Raw genomic sequence first — 20291 nt, 5'->3', positions numbered from 1 at the left:
GTGCCACACAGCACATTTAGTCGGGGGGGGGGAGGGAGGAAGGGGGTTGTGTTAAAAAACAGAAGCAAAACCAAAAATCCTTCTTACCAAGGAAAGAGATGAAAATAAGAGGAAGTCAGGGCTTTCATATGGACTGAGCACATTGAGATTTATTCTACAATTTATACAGAGCTGAGATAGAAAGCTCTTGACACTTTACAGGGAAGTATGGAGAATTTGCAAATAGGAAGCCTAGTGCTTACACTCAGAAAAGGGGGGAAAGAAGAATCCAGGGAATTATCAATCATTCAGTTTAACTTGAATTCCCAGAAAAATACAGAAGGAAATAAGCAAACACACTTCCAAAAACATAAAGAAAACAAGCAAGCCAAATAACAGCCAAAAAGGATCTGTCAACAACAAGCTGTCACTTTTCCTTCAGTGAGACAGTAACAGGAAGCATGGATGAGAGACAAGCAGCCAGATGTCATTTATCTTAACATTAGAAAGATTTTTGACACCACCTCAAATTACACTCTCAGTCATAAGCAACCTATTGAAACAGATCTAGCCCCTAAAGGCTAGGTGCAAATTATATTAGAAAGCTGTGGAAAGATAAAATCTGTAGTTGATTTACTGACAGAAGGGAAGGGATGACACAGGGTGTGGCCCACAAAGGTCTGTTCTTAGTCTGCTGCTATTTAATACCTGTAATAACCACTCACTCAGTGTGTATGGTGATCAAATTTGGCCAGTAACACTGGAAAAGGTTCAAGCTATGCTGAAGGTCAGGACACTTATTCCAAATGATACTGCAGAGTCTGAAAAAAATGAAGCATTCAGTTTAACAGGGACAACTAACAGTACATTATGGGTCAGGAAGGACAGGGAGATAGCAGCTCTTCAGCAGAAAAAGAGATCTCAGGGCTCTAGTAGATTATGATATACTGAACCAATGTCACACTCTTGTAAAGGGGCAAATGCCATCCAGAGAAATGTGGATAGATACAACAATCTTTCTTCTCTGCTCTGCGCTCATGAATACATGAAATGATGTTTCTTCTGTACTCTGGACTAGCAAGACTTCAGCCAGAACACTTTCTGAAGGTTAGATCATTGTGTTTCACTTTGAAGGAAATCAACAAAGGAATCAAATAGGAAGTCCAAAGGAAATCAACAAAAATCAGAAGCATGTCAAGAAAACATGGATTAAACAAATTTCTGTTCTATAGCCTGAAGAGGAGGGGATTATTAGCAGACCAAACCCATCAAATAAATGAAAGCCAGGAAATTTAAGAAGTGATGGCTGAAGATGTCCCCACCTCTGAATTACTTACGCAAATTCAGTCTGTACAGCTCACCTGCTCTGAACAGCCCATAGTGCTGGAGATTGCCCAGCCTCCCAAGGTAGTTCAGTGCTAGGTTAGAATCTTCCTGCATGTCCCCATTAGATCTCTCTCACTGTAATTCAAATCCACAACTTCTCTTAACAGCCAAATTAACCATGCCTATGCCAGTTTGTTCTTTTCCTGAATATTCTTTTCTGCACTCAAAGAGATTAACATAATCCCTCTCAGTGCAGTCTTCTTCAGACTAAACAATCCTAGTTTGCCTTTGCCTAAACATTCCCTACAGGCCTACTTTTAGATGGTTGATCTTTATGACTGCTTGCAACTGGACTCTCCATTTTTCCAAGTGAAGTCACAGTTCTGCTAACGAGCTCATAGCACCGGGGAAGAGAACAGATGATGTAATCATCACAAGTCTAGTTGTTCCTTGCTGCAATGGCCTCTGGCAATGTAGACCAGTTAACTATTCCAAAGCCATTGCCTAGCTTTATGCCTAAGCTTTCCATAAAATGGGCGTTTGCTTGAATTCCTGTAGTTACCAGAAACAGTACTGCAATCCTCCCTATTTGATCCAGTCACTCCCAGCATATCCTACTGACATATTCAACACTAAATCTGTTTCCAGCGAGCTGAAGTTATAATGAGATTAGCTATGCTAATCATTCCCTGTCTTAAGATATATTAACACAGTATCACCACTAAACCCAGTGATACCATTTTGGAAATGCAGAAAATAATTCACTCCCTGTCTTTAAATAATTTAAAAAAAAAAACTATTTGGGGATTTATCAAGATGAAAAGTCCTCGATATTAAATGACTATCCTAAAAAAATTAAATTAATACTATTGGAAGATAAAGAGAAATTACAGTAAAGCAAACAGAAAAAATAATCATATAGTAATGTTCTGCCAACTGCCAGCTATTCTCTTTCATCATATTATAACCACAGAATGCCTCTCATTTTCCATTTAATGATTTTTAATAGTAGACTTTCATTATGTAACACAAACGAATAATAATTATAGTCATTTAATCTACCATTTTTGCTTTTAAGCATGAATATTTCGCTTCAAGATTTAAAGGGCAGCTCAATTTTCAAATTACAGTACATACATAAATGTCTATGGGGAGAAAGGAGAAAGATGGAAGAGATTGGGGAAGAAATATGTTCATACTTCACATTTTACCCTGGTACCTCAAAAAACAATTCACTGCAGACTGCTGCCAGCTATGCATAACCCAAACTACCTGCAATGCCCAGTAGCTGTCTGTCTATGCGAAAACTCGTAACATTAGCTTGTACCAGGGGAGCAGCTAACCCTGCTCTGAAATCCCATATACAAATGAAGAATTCTCCAGGAATGCATATAAAAGCTCCTGGTTTTTATTGTTCCATCACTGCACACTTGTTTTTACTGCAGAAGAAAAAAGAATATTTTAAAACACAAGTGATTTATTTTATTTGTCATGCATGACAAAACCTCCTTTCCGGTTTATTGAAAAGAACAAGAATAGTCCATGGTCCTGTTGGCTATGGCTGTTCAAAGGACAATTCATTCTAATCATACCACTTCTTACCAAGGATGATCATAAAAAGCTAGATATAAAATATCTACAATCCACTCAAGAATGCTGTGACAAATTCACAGCCAAGCATGCAACTGCAACTCTATGCTTCATTTGAGAAACCTGACTTTCACTCACCGTGACAAGGTGGGAAAAAAATCCGTATTCATTCTAACTCTCAAGCAGAGACTGTTTCATTGGCAATTTGGTATCATTCTAATGAAGAAAAAATGGTTATCAAATTTCAGGATATTTTCCTAGCAGCTATCTTTTATCCATTTTCCTTTTTTTATTTTTTTTCCCCAGACAATGAGTGAAGTTGGTTGTCTGAGGGAAAAAAAGTCTATTAGGACCAACAAAGTAAAAAACTTCAGAAGGAAGACAAATTGTCATTCTTTGGTTCTTCTAAGGTCATTTGTTTCTGAATTTGAGTTCTGTTTTCAGTCATGTCTGAAATAGTATCTGTTCTACTATGGGCACTTCTGAAAATCTTTTAATGCCTTTTCAGCCTATTTCCCCTCCATTACAAAGCTTTTTATATGAATACAGTCTGCAACCTTTCAAAATCATAAAATCCCAATTTTACTCCACATTTCTTGCACTTTTTTGTCTTGTCTACATTTTTCAACTACTGTAACCTACTGTTGACTTATCCTTTCAGTCTACCATTGGTTCTTGGTGACTACATTTCATGTTGACCAAAGACACTGACAGTAAAATGGAGCAAATTCTGAATTATACTTATTGACCAGTGCTAAGAGCAGGACTAGCTTTGCAAAACCTAAGCAGTCTAAAAACCATAATAACTTCTTCCACTTTCAGCCCTCTGTAGGTTAAAGGAAGATCACAGTATAATTTTGAGAAGAACTAAAATCATTTTTGCTTGTCTCATTGAATTATATTTTTAGCCCGGCATCAAAAATTTTTAGTCAGATAACATGGATAGAGTGTAAGTTTGAACTCTATTGCCCTATTACATATGGGTAGAAGAACACCCTGCAGGCTGTATGATTGTCATATTTTGTTTATAGATATAATCATATACAGCAGTAAGTGCTCCTGTTATGTATTTCACTGTACTATGTTCTTTTGTTAAAAAGGGTTTAGGTTCAGCTATTTGAAAACATCTATCAATTATATAATAGTTACCACAGGAAAAAAAGAGGCTCTCTGGCTTCTTTAATGAAATACAGTAGCCTACAGCAAAACTTGAAATTTATTTGTTGCAGTCACAGAAAACATCAGAAACTTTTTGAGTCATTTTCTTTACCATGCCACAAGATAGGAAACTAATGCATTTTGAATCTGTAACTTCCAAAAAGAATTGACTAATTTCAGTGTTGATGGTTTTCTTCAGGATTAGATACAAGACAAGAGTCCTAGAAAAGAGAAATCAAATACTGATTCAAATATCTTTGTGATCTGGTTGCCTGAAGGGGAGCTTTCTGTCAACATGGGGTTCCCAATTTTTACTAGTTCACCTAACACTCTGCTTAAGGCTGATGATGATTATGGCTGTCTCTCTGATACTGCATCACAGAAGTGTAATTTTAATTTATGGTTCACGTAGTCATAAATCAAGATCATTACAGAAAAATGGATGCCCCTGAGTTATTTATATCCTCAATGCATACACTCCATAAATCTGAAAGCTTATGCATCTTATTATGTCTAAGAGAATGTTAAAAATCTGTTATTATAAAATTTCTTTTGTCTTTCAACAGAACTCTTGTGCTCTGGTGGAAAAAAACCCAGAACAAAATAGACAACAAAACAAACACAAATGAAGTCTGCTTTAAAATGTCACTGTTTTAATCTGAAACATATAATCATAGATTGGCCTGGGTTGGAAAGAACCTTGAAGACCATTTAGTCTCAACCCCCCTGCCAGGGGCAGGGATACCTTTCATTAGACCAGGTTGCTCATCCCCCTATCTAATCTGGTCTTGAAATTTCTAGAGAAACATACAGTTTATTTGATATGCTTCAGTTTTTTCATTAAGGAGTAATATCACATAAATGAATATCCATTCAAGCATTTTAACTGCATCAGCTAAATGCATGATTTTGAAAGCACCAATAATTGTGTCTGCCTGAAGACCCATGAATCAAAATTGCTAACTTGGAAGAACATGGACTTGGATCTACATATTTTTCATATTGGGATATTTAAACACATTTAAGACTAAAACAACGTATAAGCTTGAAAAGCAACCTGAAAATGTATCAAACTGTATTTAAAAAGGTGTTAGGTTTCTTTAAAAAAAAAAGTCAAAACATAATATTTTAAAATCCTTTAGCATTTCAACTTTTCTTTTTCCAGTTGGTATTCAGGTTTAAAAATAGAAGGCTTTTCAGAGGAGAAAAAAGTCATTCAGAAATGAACCAGAACAAACTGAATGCGTTTCTAAGGAAAGGAACTGAGAAACTTGTTATTAAAACTTTAGGACTGGGACTATTTCCATCTACTATCACTGACAGAAGCCATCAGTCAGCATCTCAATCTGGCCCTTATAACACATGCAATACAGAACACAGTTTCTAAGAGAGAATTCATTATTAATCATAAAAAGAACTTGATTTCAAACCATAAGTGCCAGGAAAAGCAAACTTGTTTCGAACAACTTTCCTTGTACAGAGGTTACATGGTTGAGAGCTCAAATTTGCTAAGCCCACAAATTTGTATAGAACTTTTACGTGTGACCTGGTATGCAAAACACTGTTGCAATATGAATAAAACATAACTTTGCAGAAAAACTACCTTTGCATGGATTTTTATTCATTCTGAAATTCAGAATTTTTTTTTAAAGGATTTTAACTATCAGAGTTTCTTGAAAAACAAGTTCTCTTTTTCTGTTGAAAAATAAAAGAAAATTAAGAAATCAAACAACAGAAAACCTTGACATTTAAGTGTAGTCCATGATCAGAAGTTTTAAGGCAATTATGTTTTCCTTCCAAATGATATAAAAGTTTTTGAAGTCTGGTTATTTCCAGTACATTAAGATCACTTAAAGACAGGAAACCTTAGAGAATAAAAGGACTTTACACCTCTTTACTAAAAGAAGTGTAAATTTACAGGGTCAGAATCATCAGGTACTTTGAGATTACAGTTTGATGTCTCCAAATGTCTGCTTTCAGAGTTTCTTTGTGTCTGTCAAAGTTTGAGATTCAAATCTTATTCAGACTCAGTAATCACACAAAAAAATTAAATTTTTAAGTTAATTATTCTTTCAATTTATTTTCTCTACTGTATGTCTCAGAATTGTCATGCGTGTGGTTGTTTTGTACGAATTGCAAGAGTACTACCCATCAGTACCATGAAGTTCCCATATCTACAAGCTATAGCTGCTTCAGATGAAATCTAAAAGGCCAGTTGGCCTAAAGGAGAACATTAATATTACTGAAGTCTACAGGAAAAAAACAGCATCAAAGATACAACCAGCCTCTGCAGCTGGTTGAAGCCTGCTGAGAAAGATCCCCTTAGAGTGCATGATACAGAGTCTTTATCTAGCCAGAGTCAGCACTTTCTGCCCAAAGGGAAAACCAGCACTGTACCAGGAAAGGAATAAGTCTGAAGCTTGACCACAAGGACCCTGCAGGGTCAGCAAAAACTCTGAGGAACCAGAGATACCAGCAGAGGAACCCTGGATCCTGAGGGCTAGGGTCAGGACAGGACCAGGGCTGGCTACCAGGTGAGTAGCCCACACAACGGACCTGTCGCCAAAACCAGATATAAAATATCAAGGAGCATCCTAAGGAAAAGGAAGAAGAAGGGGAATTAGATCAGAAATACAAAAAGGTATGGGAGGAACATGATGTATGTGTGAGCAATTTATATTGTGTGTTGTAGTTTTGTAAATTTTATAAGCTTTTATATAGTTTTATAAGTACTATAAGTGCCAAGATGGCTGCAAAGTCTCTTTGCTAGAACAAAAGGAAATCAGTGCCAAGAAGAAGGTGGAGTTTGATAAAGTAAATAATTGCCTTGTTACCTGTTAGTAACCAATTATAAATGTATTTGTAATGCATGTTTACATCTGGACAGTGACCTGTAACCGATTATGTGCTTCTTGTCATGAGACCTTGTTTACAGACACTATAAAAACTCTGAACTATCCTAATAAATTGGACATATTGTAGATCTTATAGGTCGTGTACTTGTGTCTCAAAGCCTTTCCGCCAACAAAAAGGAACCTTTTATATTCAGTTATTTAGATGCAAGACTTATTCTAATCTCAGCTACATTAATTGTTCCAAAGGTTGAATTGTACTACAAACCTGATACTTTCATGATTTATTCTTCTGTCACAGAAAATAAACAGATGAATAAAACCAATTAATTTTCGGAAGCACAATACCAGCTGTATAGATGAACACAATCATAAACACATCATAGCTACAACATGCTACCACACAATTTGAGGAAGGAATATCTGTAAAAACCAGAGTAGAAGTATCTATAAAAGATATCTAGCTGACAAATATTCACTAAAAATCAAAATTGCATGTGTCTTCCTTAAGAGGAAACTGAAGGAGAAAGAAGGATAGACTGGGAAAAGCGTTATATTTTAAAAGCATCTCCTTCATAGAACAGCAAGGTAAAAATTGCCCTGCCATCTGAATACCGTTTTGCTTTCAATAAATATAGATGTTTTTAAAGAAACTAATGAAAACATCCACTGTGTTCCCTCTGATTCACTAGCAATCAAAAGCACTGTCTAATTTGCAATATGATGATTTGGAGTATTGACAGTCATCCATAAAGATTATATGGCTTTAATATATTTTGTCTAGTGAGACTAAGAAACAGCTTTGCCACAGCAGATCATCATCTGTCAGAACTACCATCAACATATGCTAAGTAAGTTTAGTGAATGTAGAAACTGATGGAAATGGACTGTACCACAACTTTTACAACTTACTTCTTCATTGTTACTGCACCAGCAGCTGCACTCACTGATGAAGACCAGCATCCAGCATCCCAAGACCTAACACACTTTAAGAAATGAAGCCCTGTCAGTCCCCAGGGGACTGAGCCCTGGTCCCTGTGAGCAGGGCTGTGTAAGCAGAGTAGGAGGCAGTGGGACAAGAGCAGGATCCTGCCACAAGGCTGGAAGCAGAAGCATATGGTGTGGAGCAGTTTGCCAGCCCATTCACATCTCCACAGCTCATCTCCACAGCTCCTCACACTAGACAGAGTTTGCCTGCGAGTTTGATCAACCGGTTGCATCCAGCATATGGGATCATGGAGATGAAAAAAACAGGGAAAAAACACCTTAACGCAACCATTTCTAATGAAAGTTAATAAGATGCATTCTAAGATTAATCCTTTCTTGTTAGATTTGTGGTCAATGCGGTTAGCATGGTGTGGTTTCAATAGTATGAGTAGCCATCAATCTAATAATATTTCAGAGAACTCCCTCGAGTACATATACATGAAGCAGAAATAATGGGACTGAAAAGCTACAGGGTTAATGAAAAATTTAGCAGTCTAAGGGGAGATAGAAAAAGGCAGATTGGAATGGAACTAAAATTGAAGCAAATTCTTAGGTAGCTTTCTAGCTACCTACTACATAACTGCTATGTTAGTACTAACATTTTTGCAAAATGTGTGTATCTATTTTTGAGTTCATTTAATAAACACTAACTCGACAGAAAAATGTAGCAATTACGAAGATCTGGAATGTATTTTGTAGTAGTTATGACAAGGATCTAACTATAGGTTTTTCCAGAAATTAATGTTCAATGTTAACCTTAAACTTGTGTAACAATTTTTTTCCTTTCACACCTTTCAACAGTCAGATACCAGGTTAGTGAAGGAAAATAACACTGCCACATAATCTGTTACACACAGTTTCTGTTGGTATGTTTTTTTCTATTTGGTCAAAATAATAAAATAAATGAGTTCCTGCCAAGTAGTTATAGATACTAAATGGTAGTTATAGTAAAGTGTTTTAACAGCTGTGGCTGAAAATGGGGAGTTTTGATATGTCAGCACTCAGATAATTATTTCAAAATAGTTTCAACAGAAGAATAATTTGTAAATATTTGCTACACTGTCTTTGTTACTCTTCATCAGGAAACTCTCCCATAGAAAACCAGAGATTTTTGAAACCTGCTTTTTGTGGTATGATTGAAGTCACTGAATAAAATCCCTTTCTTGGATTTTTAACTGTTTTAAAATAATGCAACATTCAAATGAGTATTCTTCGCTGCCAGTATCATAATCAAACCAGTAGAATCATAGAATCCTTTAGTTTGCAAAAGACTTTTAAGATCATCAAGTCCAGCCATTAACCCAGCACTGAAAATCCACCTCTAAACCATGCCTAAGTACAGCATGTACACGTCTTTTAAACACCCCCAGGTATGGTCCATCCTCAGCAAATTTGCAGATGACACCAAGTTGGGAGGGAGTGTCGACCTGCCGGAAGGCAGGAGGGCTCTGCAGAGGGATCTGGGTAGACTGGAGAGTTGGGCTGATTCCAGTGGAATGAAGTTCAACAAGGCCAAGTGCCGGGTCCTGCACTTTGGCCACAACAACCCCTGCAGCGCTACAGGCTGGGGACAGAGTGGCTGGAGAGCAGCCACGCAGAAAGGGATCTGGGAGTGCTGATCAACAGGAAGCTGAACATGAGCCAGCAGTGTGCCCAGGTGGCCAAGAAGGCCAATGGCATCCTGGCCTGCATCAAGAACAGTGTGGCCAGCAGGAGCAGGGAAGTGATCCTTCCCCTGTACTCTGCATTGGTGAGGCCACACCTTGAGTATTGTGTTCAGTTCTGGGCCCCTCAGTTCAGGAAGGATATTGAGGTGCTGGAGCGGGTCCAGAGAAGAGCAACCAGGCTGGTGAAGGGACTTGAGCACAAGTCCTATGAGGAGAGGCTGAGGGAGCTGGGGTTGTTTAGTCTGGAGAAGAGAAGGCTTAGAGGTGACCTCATCACTCTCTTCAACTACCTGAAGGGAAGTTATAGCCAGGTGGGGCTTGGTCTCTTCTCCCAGGCAACCAAGAATAGGACAAGGGGACATGGGCTCAAGCTCTGCCAGGGGAGATTTAGATTAGATGTTAGGAAGAAATTTTTTACAGAGAGGGTAATCAAGCATTGGAACGGTCTGCCCAGAGAGGTGGGGGATTCACCAACCCTGGAGGCTTTTAAACAGAGATTGGACATGGCCCTTAGTGCCATGATATAGTAATTGGAGTTGGATCAGGGGTTGGACGTGATGATCTTGGAGGTCTTTTCCAAACCAATCTATTCTATGATTCTATGGTATCTCAAACACTTCCCTGGAAAACCTGTTGCAAGGCTTGATTACCCTTTCAGGGAATAAATTTTATATAATATTCAACCTAAACCTCCCCTGGCCCAACTTTTCCACTCGTCCTGTCACTTGTTCCTTTCAGACAGTTGAAGAGAGCGATAAGGTCACCGCAGAGCCTCATTTTCTCTAGACTAATTAACCCAGCTCCTCATCCTCTCTTCTTCATACTTGAGCTTGGGACCATTCACCAGCTCCTTTGCCCTTCTCTGAACGTGCTCCAGCACCTCAATGTGTTTCTTGGAGTATTTAAAAGTAGAGAGTTGTAGACAGTGATAACTGCCTGAAAAGAGATTGTAAGACAGGTTGGAATCAGTCTTTTCTCAAAGGTAAGAAGTGACAAAACAAGAGGAAATGGTCTCAAGTTGCATCAGGGCAGGCTTAGATTGGATATTAGGAAAAAACTCTTCCACTGAAAGGGTAGTCAAACATTGGAACAGGTTGCCCAGGGAAGTGTTGGAATCACCATCCTTGAAGGTATTTAGAAGACTTCTAGAAATGGCATATAGGGACATGGTTCAGTGGTGGACCTGGCAGTGTTAGATAAATGGTAATACTCAATGACCTGAGAGGTTTATTCCAACTTTAGTGATCCTACGATGGTGTGATCTGTAGCCTTACTAGTGCCCCATACTGGAGGACAATCACTTGGTCCTGCTGGTTATACTATTTCTGATACAGGTCAGGATGCCAATGGCCCTCTTGGCCACCTGGGCACACTGTTGGCTCACGTTCAGCTGGGTGCTGACCACCACAGCCAGATCCTTTTCCTCTGGGCCACTTTCCAGCCACTCTGCCCCAAGCCTATAGCTCTGCCTGGGGTTGTTGAGACCCAAGTGCAAAATCAGCACTTCACCTTGTTTATCAGTCACAATTGGCTTTGGCCCATTGATCCAGCCTTTCCAGACCCCTCTGTTGAGCCTTCCTATCCTCCAGCAGATCAATACTCCTGCTCAGATTGGGCCTCATCTGCAAACTGACAGAGGGTGCCCTCAATCTCCTCATCCAGATTATTGATAAAGACATTAAACAGAACTGGCCCCAATACTGAGCCCTGGGAAACACCACAAGTGACTGGACACCAGCTGGATGTAAGTCCATTCACCACCATTCCCTGGACCTGTCCATCAAGACAGATTTTTTACTGAGTGAGCAGTGCACTCATCCAAGCCTTGAGCAGCCAGTTTCTCCAGAAGAATACTGTGGGAAATGGTGTACTTACATTTAGATGAAGTTGGTTACTCCACTGACCAATTACTTTGTATTCTGTACTCTTGTTGGTGATTTGATACTGGAAAATATCATAGCGCCCAGGAGCATCTCCATTTTCATTGAAGACAACAGGTGTTCCAGCACTCCCTGAAAAAAAATAAAAAGCAATTAAGACAAACACCTTTAAAGCAATTTTTAAAAAATATGCTAAAGGAAAAATAATAATTAGAGATTGACCAGGTTCTTCATAATGCAAGTCTGGTATGACAATAAATGAAAAAAACTCACAAAGAGAAAATGTGTATTACTATCATCATCAAAAATCTACCCTATCTATGATTCCATGAAAATAATTTGAAAATATGATCTTCTGCAATATTTTTTTCTGGTTGGCAGGTTGGGTTTTTTTTTTGTGTGTATGTATTACAGAATATTAGGAAATTCTGGGATAAAACAGAAATGCAGAAATTCCTTTTGACACGCAGAAAGGCATATTTGCACTTTAGGATGTGTATACAGTGCAGTAGGCACAAAATAGCAATCTTGTAATGAACTACACTAATAAATTTCCCTGCTAAGTATGAAAATAAAATTAATATCATCAATATAGAAACCAACACTCATAAAAGACCTTGAGTGCAGGTGTATAAATTGGGTCACAGTAATATGGTAAGTTTCTAGCACTGACCACCTGCATAAAAGTGTTTTATCAAAATAAATTAAGGACAGCAACTATGCTTGTTGCTCTCTCCTCTATACATGACACTGTCTGACAGAAAGGGCCATTGCTGAAGCTGTCAAAAGTTATAAAGCAACACTCTGTTCTTAGTTCAATCAATGAAACATTCAAAGACTGAAAACAACATATCTACTTTGGCAACCAGGTCAGCCAAATTAGAACATATTTTGATGAATTCCCTCAAGGTGACATCAAGCATCTGCACTCCTATAGAGACTTTTCAAAAACTACACGATGTCATTTTCACCAATTCCCCAAATTCATAATTATAGGTGAATCATATTTATAGTTTAGGTCCATTAAAGAAAAACTCAAGTATGTTAAAGTTCTATTCCAGTGACTGAGGATGAAATCTTTACTGAGGGAAAAACCAAAACCACCAAAAAATGCACCCCACAATGTTTTCTTGTTTCCCCATGGAAACAACCACGAAAAGATTATCCAGTTAACAGTAAATTGCTACAGTATAACACATGCTAACATAGCACCTAGAGGCACTAAGTCCACTGTGAGTGGTTTCCAGGGAATGCGAAGAAAAAAAAGCCCAGAATTCTAGATACATATCAAGTAGAAGCTACTAGCAGAAGTGCAAACAGCATTCTACACACACCAGATTTTCAACATAAATACTTCTTGTATGTCTGTCTCTCTCCCGTAAAGAATTTTGTTCTCTTGTTTTGTATAGCAGTAAAATAGTGTTCTTAGAGTGACAAGTGGTGCATTAAATGTGGTGCAAATTTCAAAGTTCTGCCAGAAAACATCTGAAGGTAAAAATTCGACATGAGTACCCATGGAAGAGGAGTATCAAAAAATTATGTGTGATAAAGACTTACGACCCTATGAAGAGACTCAACAGAAAATTTTGGAAAGCTCTTCATGCTTTGTTCCCAATTCTTTTGACAGAATGAAGAGCAAGAAAAATACCAGTCTACAATCTTCCAAGCAATGAAATTACTGCAGTTATGGAGTTAACCTTCAAAATATCACTCTCGAGTAATAATGGAATTCATCTTTCCACTCAGCAGCCTTTAGGGAGCTCATGGAAATAACTGTTAATTTTACAAACAGAGAGGAAATGTCCTTTGTATGACTTAAGATCAATGGGAACTTAAAACATTATTATGCTCAACAATAACAGTGTGACCTATTTTTTGAAAGATCATCTTTTGGGGGGTTTAGTTTGGGTTGGATTGTGTTTTTTTTAATATAAAAACAATTTCTAACTTATTTTGAGATCTGTTTCTGAAGTCTCTCTTTGCTGAGTAAAGGTCGTATTTACTTATTGTAAATATAAATAATCTGGTACTGAAAGAAATTAACCCTCCTCCTTCCCAGTTTACAGCTAGCAGCTTTAAACAACTCTGGCTGTTAAATTAGCTAAACATTTCTGAAGCGATGTGTCTGTGACCTCAGCTGTTTATGAGCCTTTCAAAATGCAGGTTAAACTAACCAGAAACGCTATTTAGCAAAGAAAAGAAAAAGTAAAATGCATATGGTTTTTTTATTCAGAATCAAGGATCCAATGGATCCTTTTGAATTTTCAATGCCTTACACATATCAAGGGGGAACCTTTCTGATAAACAACTGTTTTGTGACAGGTCCTTTGGCATTGGACTTGAAAATTCACATTCTTCTGAAGAAGTCTTTGAACATGTACCTTGATGTTCTTGAGATGTTGCTCAGCAACTACCTTATCCTGCACGTGCCTATTTCATCAAGTTATATTTCACATTATTCTAAAACATCTTTGCTCCTACTGCAAACTGCAATATTAGTTCCCCGTGAGGCTACAGTATGCACTTGCCCAATGCCTTCTAGAGAATTTGTTCCCTTTACATTTCAGGAAGTGGAAAAGAAGTGGACTGACTTTAAAATCACAAGTTCATGTGCAGTAGTGGTCAACTGCATATAAAAGTGATTAATCTATAAAGGTTCTTGAATTAAGAACAGTGGCGGGCCTTATTTAAAAAAAAAAATCTATTAAATTAAATAAACACTCTTGGATTTTTCTTCCATGAAAATCTCAAAAAAACTTATTGTGGAGCACTGCTACTTCCATGCCTTGACAAAATGTGTAGAAAAGTGCAGAAAAGTGCTTCTGCTCACAACTGAAAAGTCTCACAACTGCTATTTACAGAATATTCTAACTCTAGTGGAGCTGATTCAATTATAAAGCTTGATACAAATCCTTTATTTCAACAGCATTGGATGAATATTATTTTTTTTTAACTGAAATTAAAATTACTTTAGCTGGTTCTTCATCCTTTGAGCTGCCCCACATAGGCTACTTTATCTGTTATGAATCTGATGAAATAAGCATGGATTCAAGGGTATGTTTAGGTGAATGGAAGTCAAGTAGTTTATAGTACACTATAATACAGTTAATATTCTGTATCAAAAGCTTCAGAACACACCATCTGTTAGAATTTGGCTTTACTGAAAGACTCCTCAGATTTATAGGACTAACCCTTATTTCATTATTTCATACAATTGGTTTCAAATATTACAATTAGGGGTTCAGATTTATTTATTTTTTAATGATAATTTCATTTTAATTAGTTGTTAAAAGGAAAAAGTACTGTGGAGCTATACATGAATTAAATAGTGCTCAGGAAGTTGAAAGAGGGAGAATAATGATTTGAACTTTCAGTACTGAGAGTTCCCAGACAAAAAGAATGTATTTGCAAAATTAAACAAGAAATTTATCACTGATAAATATTTCAATGAGACAAATTAAGTAGAAGGTTGAAATGGAATAAATGGGAAGAGTAAATACAAGCTGTTATTTAGTGCTTGGAAAAAGAAAAACACAAAAAACTATAAACAACTAATCAGAACTAACAAAAGTTAATTTGTCATTGTTAGGTTGTCAGACAGAAGAAGAATACACACTGTATCATGCTATGTAAGGTTTGTGATAAATGAAGCCATTATCTTCTCAATCTCCACACAGCACACATTTTCAAACAATGAACAATGTGGTTAGTAAAATAACAAACAATGAATGTCTTACACCTATTCAAAATCTGAAAATGCTGCTCTTCATGCTTACCCTACACATCTCAGTTCAAGATTAAAACAGGACTTCATCCAGCTGCTGTAAACGCGGGCCTTTACTGACATTTTAAATATCATAAGATACTGGAGACACCCACTCAGATATGCAGAATATGCATATGACAGAGAGTCTGTGCCTTTCAGAGGCAGCAGCTGGAGGCCAGACGGATACCCTGGAGTATCTTAAATGGCATTCTATGCCCACATTTAGGCAATTTATCTTACCACAGGGCACATTCTGGCTATTCATGTACGAATGCATAAAACAGAATGAAAGAGAAACTAAAAATGCTACAAGAAATGAATTATATACAGATTTGGGGCATATGTAATATAAATTATGGTGGTACTCCCAAAAAGGCTTATAGAGAAAGTAAAACTTTGGTATTTAAGAAAACCTCATATAAAGTGATTCCAGGTCAGGCAGTAAAACTTTTTATTATTGAAGGTGATAGACAAGAATTTTAGCTGTGATTCTGCAGAGAAGGGTATAATTTATTTGATGTCTTGGTCTTCAACACAGTGAATAATCAAAATTGTGTCTTTCTGTGATAGGAACAGTTCATTCCACCTTTGTGTGGGAACATCAGTCAGGGCAGGTACCACGAGCACATGGTATTTAAAATAATAAATAACAAGTAGTGCTTTTTTTCCTTACAGAATGTATTAGAACTTCTTGCCCCAGCAAGCATAGAGACACAGTGTCTCATAAAACTTACCCTAAAATGAATAAAATTCAGAGATGAGACTCAGTGGATATTAAAAGCAGTGATCTGGATGCAAACCCTGGCTTATGGAGTCCTTCAGCAAGAATAGACAGGAGAAAAATTTGTTTACATTTTTCTTGTTCCCTACATTCTCTCCCCCAGCATCTGCTATTGGCCCTTCTCAGCAAATGTACTACAGTGGTGAATTTTTTTTTCTTATCCTCTAGCCAATAATACTTGCCTGAGAATATAAAAGAACAGAAATAGCTCCTCTCCCTACAGCACCTTGAGTCTACTATAAGACAATATGCATACCTGCAACACAACTGCATTAAAAATGGTAGACACCAATCCTGCTGTGGTGTCACAGTATTGGGAATACAGTTTTATATCTCTCAGTCTGGGCTCATCCCTGCTCTTCTCTGTTCAGCAGGGCTGTGCTTCTACCTTCACCTCTCCTCCCAGAGGCAGGGCAATGCTATGTGAATGACTTTCCCTACTCCACTGCTAACAGGAAGGGTAGGAGATGCAGATGAGCTGCTTCACAGGTGGGCGCTGCAGCAAGGCAGACATAAGAACCAAAGCCTTGTCAGAAACATCCATCAATCCTAGGAAAAGAATGTGATGAAGGAGGTTCTGATGGAGAAGGAACTCTTAAGGAACAGAAAATGAGCCCCTTTGCACCTCCTCTGCCATCTTATCTTTGTTCCTGTCACCTCTGGAAAATGGACAGCCCTGTCCATGTGTGACATCACAGAAGACAGGGATTAGGTTTTGAGGAGTAGAGAGGAGGCAGAGAGCGCAAAAAAACGCCTTGCTGTTCCTTACATATAGTCAAAAAAGATCAATACCACTATCTTATATGAAAGAATCCAGATTTTTTTTATTCTATACTCAGAAAATCCATAGAAACAGGTTTCATCCTAAAATTTATTGCACACATTCTGCTCCAAAGAACACTGATCCAGTTCTGCAGCTGAAGAACCCAGCAAGTCAAAAAAACCCAACAGGCTCAGGGAATCGACATTGCATACAAATGGGGACAGGTAGCTCAATGCCATAAAATTCAACACACGGTATAAAATTCAACTAAAAGATAAATACTACTCTAGAAACATACTAAAATAGTAGTAAGGTGATACGACATTATCTAGTACCATCTAACAGCTTTTACTGGAAGTATAAGCTGTATAAGACTATAAGACTAAGAATACAAGGGTAGTTATGTTTTGGGGGTAATAACTATAAAAATTGTGTTTGCATGGTATTATAGACTGGATAGAATCAAATGTTTTTGGTGGAAAATGTTCATTTTAATGTTATCAAGTACATGTTCTTTTTTTTAAAAAAAAAATGTTATTGTTGGACATTCCTTCTTTTTAATTATATTTTTCAGCATTAGTAATAGCAAGCATATCTTTTGTAATCTTTCATAGAAGAGTTCATGGTTATGATTTTTTATGATTTAAAAAAAAAAAAAAAAAAAAAAAAAAAAAAAAAAGGCTTACACATATGCTGGGAAGTAAGTGGGAGTGAAAGTGCAAAGAATCTTTTATTTTCCACAAATGTAACTGCAAGTAATTTGGTTTAGGATTAACAAAATGAATACACACAGATTTCTCTACTGAATCATGGTCACCTGCAGACCCCAGAAACACAGTCATACAATATACACCCAGATTAAAAGGGTCTTCATATCATTTATTACTGTTCTCATGATTCTTCAGGCAAAAAACCTCTTTCAAGAAGCTGTAGCTATATAGTGCCATTCGAAGAGATCAGAAAACGTTGCAGCTTTTAGTTACCTAAAGCTCTAATTAGTATGCTTAAGAAGCACAGAACAATTCTACTCTGATCATGAATATGGCAATCAGTTTATCCAAGGGTACATATGGACACACCAAGACATATTTGAGAACTACATGGCATGAAGAGCTTGGCTGAACCCTGCCTGCATCTGTCATCAGCAGTAGCCAGTCTCTGATGCCTCATGAGATGCTGAGGATCATAGTTATTCTACTTATTCCATTTTTCCTTCTTTGTGGCACCATTTGGGAAGGGTGCTGTGGTGCTTCCCCCCATTTTGGGGGGGTTGTGGTAGGGGAGGGCTTTGTTTTACTAGTCTGAGAAAATTGTACTTAATTCAGCACTGCTGACTCTGTAACATTTTGTTGTCACATTTAAGGTAAGAGCCTATCAAGCTGACAATTGACAGAGTGTCTTTCAGATGACAGTAGATGATATCAGGCTTTTCTCATCAGCTTTTTCTCACTTCAAGGCAGAGATAGGTTACAGCTGTTCCACTTCAGACTCCAGCCTGAGCATTTACTTCAGGCCAGGATGAAAACATGCCAAGGAGACACATACACACCTCTGTGAACTTCAGAAGTCAAAAGTGCTTCAGCTAAACAACTTTAGGGAATATTCGTAACTTACAAGTGCCTGTACAGTGTCAGAATGAAAGATTTCTTCCCTTTCTACTCCAGAACAATATGGTACTGAACCATGTGAGAGAAAGATGTGCAGCAATGTCTTTCTACTGAACGTTTCTCTAGACCCACAAAACTGCCTTCCACCTACTTTCTTATCTGTGGCGATAGAACGTGGCAAGGCATCCCAAAAAATCCAGTGGGAGGGCCATGTACCATTGGAAAACTTACTCTGTACAACCCAGCTAAATTGCAAATAATCAGGAACCAAAATTCTCACAAACCCAAACTCATTCGAAACAAAAGATCCTTCCTTTTAATGCGCACCAAATCTAGACCACTTCCAGTCATTCCTGACTCTAAACCACCAGCACGCAAGGTCCCTCAAAACAATCCAGCCAAGGAGGATGAACTAAACATCCATGTCCCACCAGACTGTGACCCTAAATTTCAAATTTGGTCCCACACTCAAAGATTCTGGGGTAGTTTTCCATTCACCAGCATTGGTGCAGCCAAAGCCCTCTCCACTCTAGCCCACATGGCCTGCTGGATGGCCAACAAAGCCAATGCCACTTCCCTCGCCGTTGGGGGCCTGCTAGCAGACACCCTGAAAATCAAAGAAGTTACTCTCCAGAACAGAGGAGCCATTGACTTTTTACTTCTTGCCCACGGCCATGGTTGCCAAGAATTTGAAGGGCTGTGTTGTCTGAATTTCTCAGACCACTCTGAGAGTGTGTTCCAAAGCATCAACACTCTAAAACAACTGGTTAATGACATCACCATAAACCAAGACAAAGGTTTTTCAGGTCTCTTTAGTTGGCTCCACTTTCCTTCCCTTTCTGATTGGGCCAACAAGGTTGTTAAAGGAATCATTTTGTTTCTAATTATCACTTTCTCCATCCTTGTCTTCCTTCCCTGTCTAATTTTTTGTGTTAAAAAATACATGCCTAAAAGTTTTTCCAAAGCTTTTCCAGTCCTGACAAACAGAGAAGGGGGAAATGTCGGGGGTGGACCAGAAGAGGCCTACAGAGAGTGGAGAGAGATGCAAAAGAGCTACAAGGAAGGCTCAGAAGAAGAGATCTCTATCGAAGTCTCCTAGCAACTGCAGCTGCGCAGAACTGCTTGGGACCCAGCTACAAGGCCGCAGCCTTGCAGCCTCTGCAAATTCCCCTGTCTCTGCCCCAGGTCACTCCTTCCATTCTTCCCTAAGCTCTCCCTTCCCCCTGCGTGACCAGACATATTCCACGCAGCCTATCCCTCTGAGTTCACTGATCACTAAACCTTAGGATTCGATGTTCCCCAGCAAGAAACCCACCTCTGTTCCTGAACCTTCTCTATCCCCCTGTATATAAACTGTCTTCTTGTTTTAATAAACGCCATTTTGTGGGTCACACTCGCGTGTGTCTCGTCTCCCATACAAGATGTGCCACTGGGTCTGTCGCGGGACGAAACCCCACCTGTGATACAGCTCAGTGAAAGACCTGCCCAAAAGGTGGTGGGGACTCATACAAGGAAGACAATCAAAGACTACAGGAATCAGTACAGACTCTGATGTGCAGGAACTAGTTAAAGTGCAAGGGATGTCTGCAGAAAAAGTGCATATCTGAAGAGCCATCTATATTTTCAGGTGCTGTTGGACAGAAGTTTTTAAGAGTTTGTTTAGCTTCTCAAGCAACTCTTCTGTACTAATAGATTCCTGAGGCCAATGGAAGGCAATTTAAGAAACCTTTGGCTCAGGTGATAATGGCCTGGGGAGCAAGGCAGCATCCTAGTGAGTAAGGTAACAACAATCTTCAGAGTAATTGTTAAAATGGCATCAAAATGAGAAAGGAGGTAAATGGTCCTGCTAATAGGTATCATCTCCAGTACAAGGATTGTCCCAACTCCAGCAGAGCTTTTATTTGTGATTCTGCTCCTCTGTCTCCAGGTTGTTCT

At 38.3% G+C, this 20291-nt stretch overlaps 1 protein-coding gene across 4 annotated transcripts in view; it reads right to left on the bottom strand.

Moving 5' to 3' along the window:
- The window catches only part of GRM8 (glutamate metabotropic receptor 8), a 328250-nt gene that overhangs the window by 56660 nt on the left and 251299 nt on the right, over window positions 1–20291 (bottom strand). For all 4 annotated transcript variants that reach the window (XM_050325237.1, XM_050325236.1, XM_050325239.1 and 1 more), the window contains one exon: window positions 11435–11571. In XM_050325237.1, coding sequence (XP_050181194.1) covers window positions 11435–11571 — 137 coding nt within the window. The remainder of the gene's footprint in view (window positions 1–11434; window positions 11572–20291) is intronic.

This window comes from Myiozetetes cayanensis, unplaced genomic scaffold (genome assembly GCF_022539395.1).
Source record: "Myiozetetes cayanensis isolate MyiCay16 unplaced genomic scaffold, myiCay2020 scf3, whole genome shotgun sequence".
Lineage (NCBI taxonomy): Eukaryota > Metazoa > Chordata > Aves > Passeriformes > Tyrannidae > Myiozetetes > Myiozetetes cayanensis.
The sequence above is the reverse complement of the archived record's forward strand: the minus strand, read 5'-3'. Positions and strand labels throughout refer to the sequence as shown.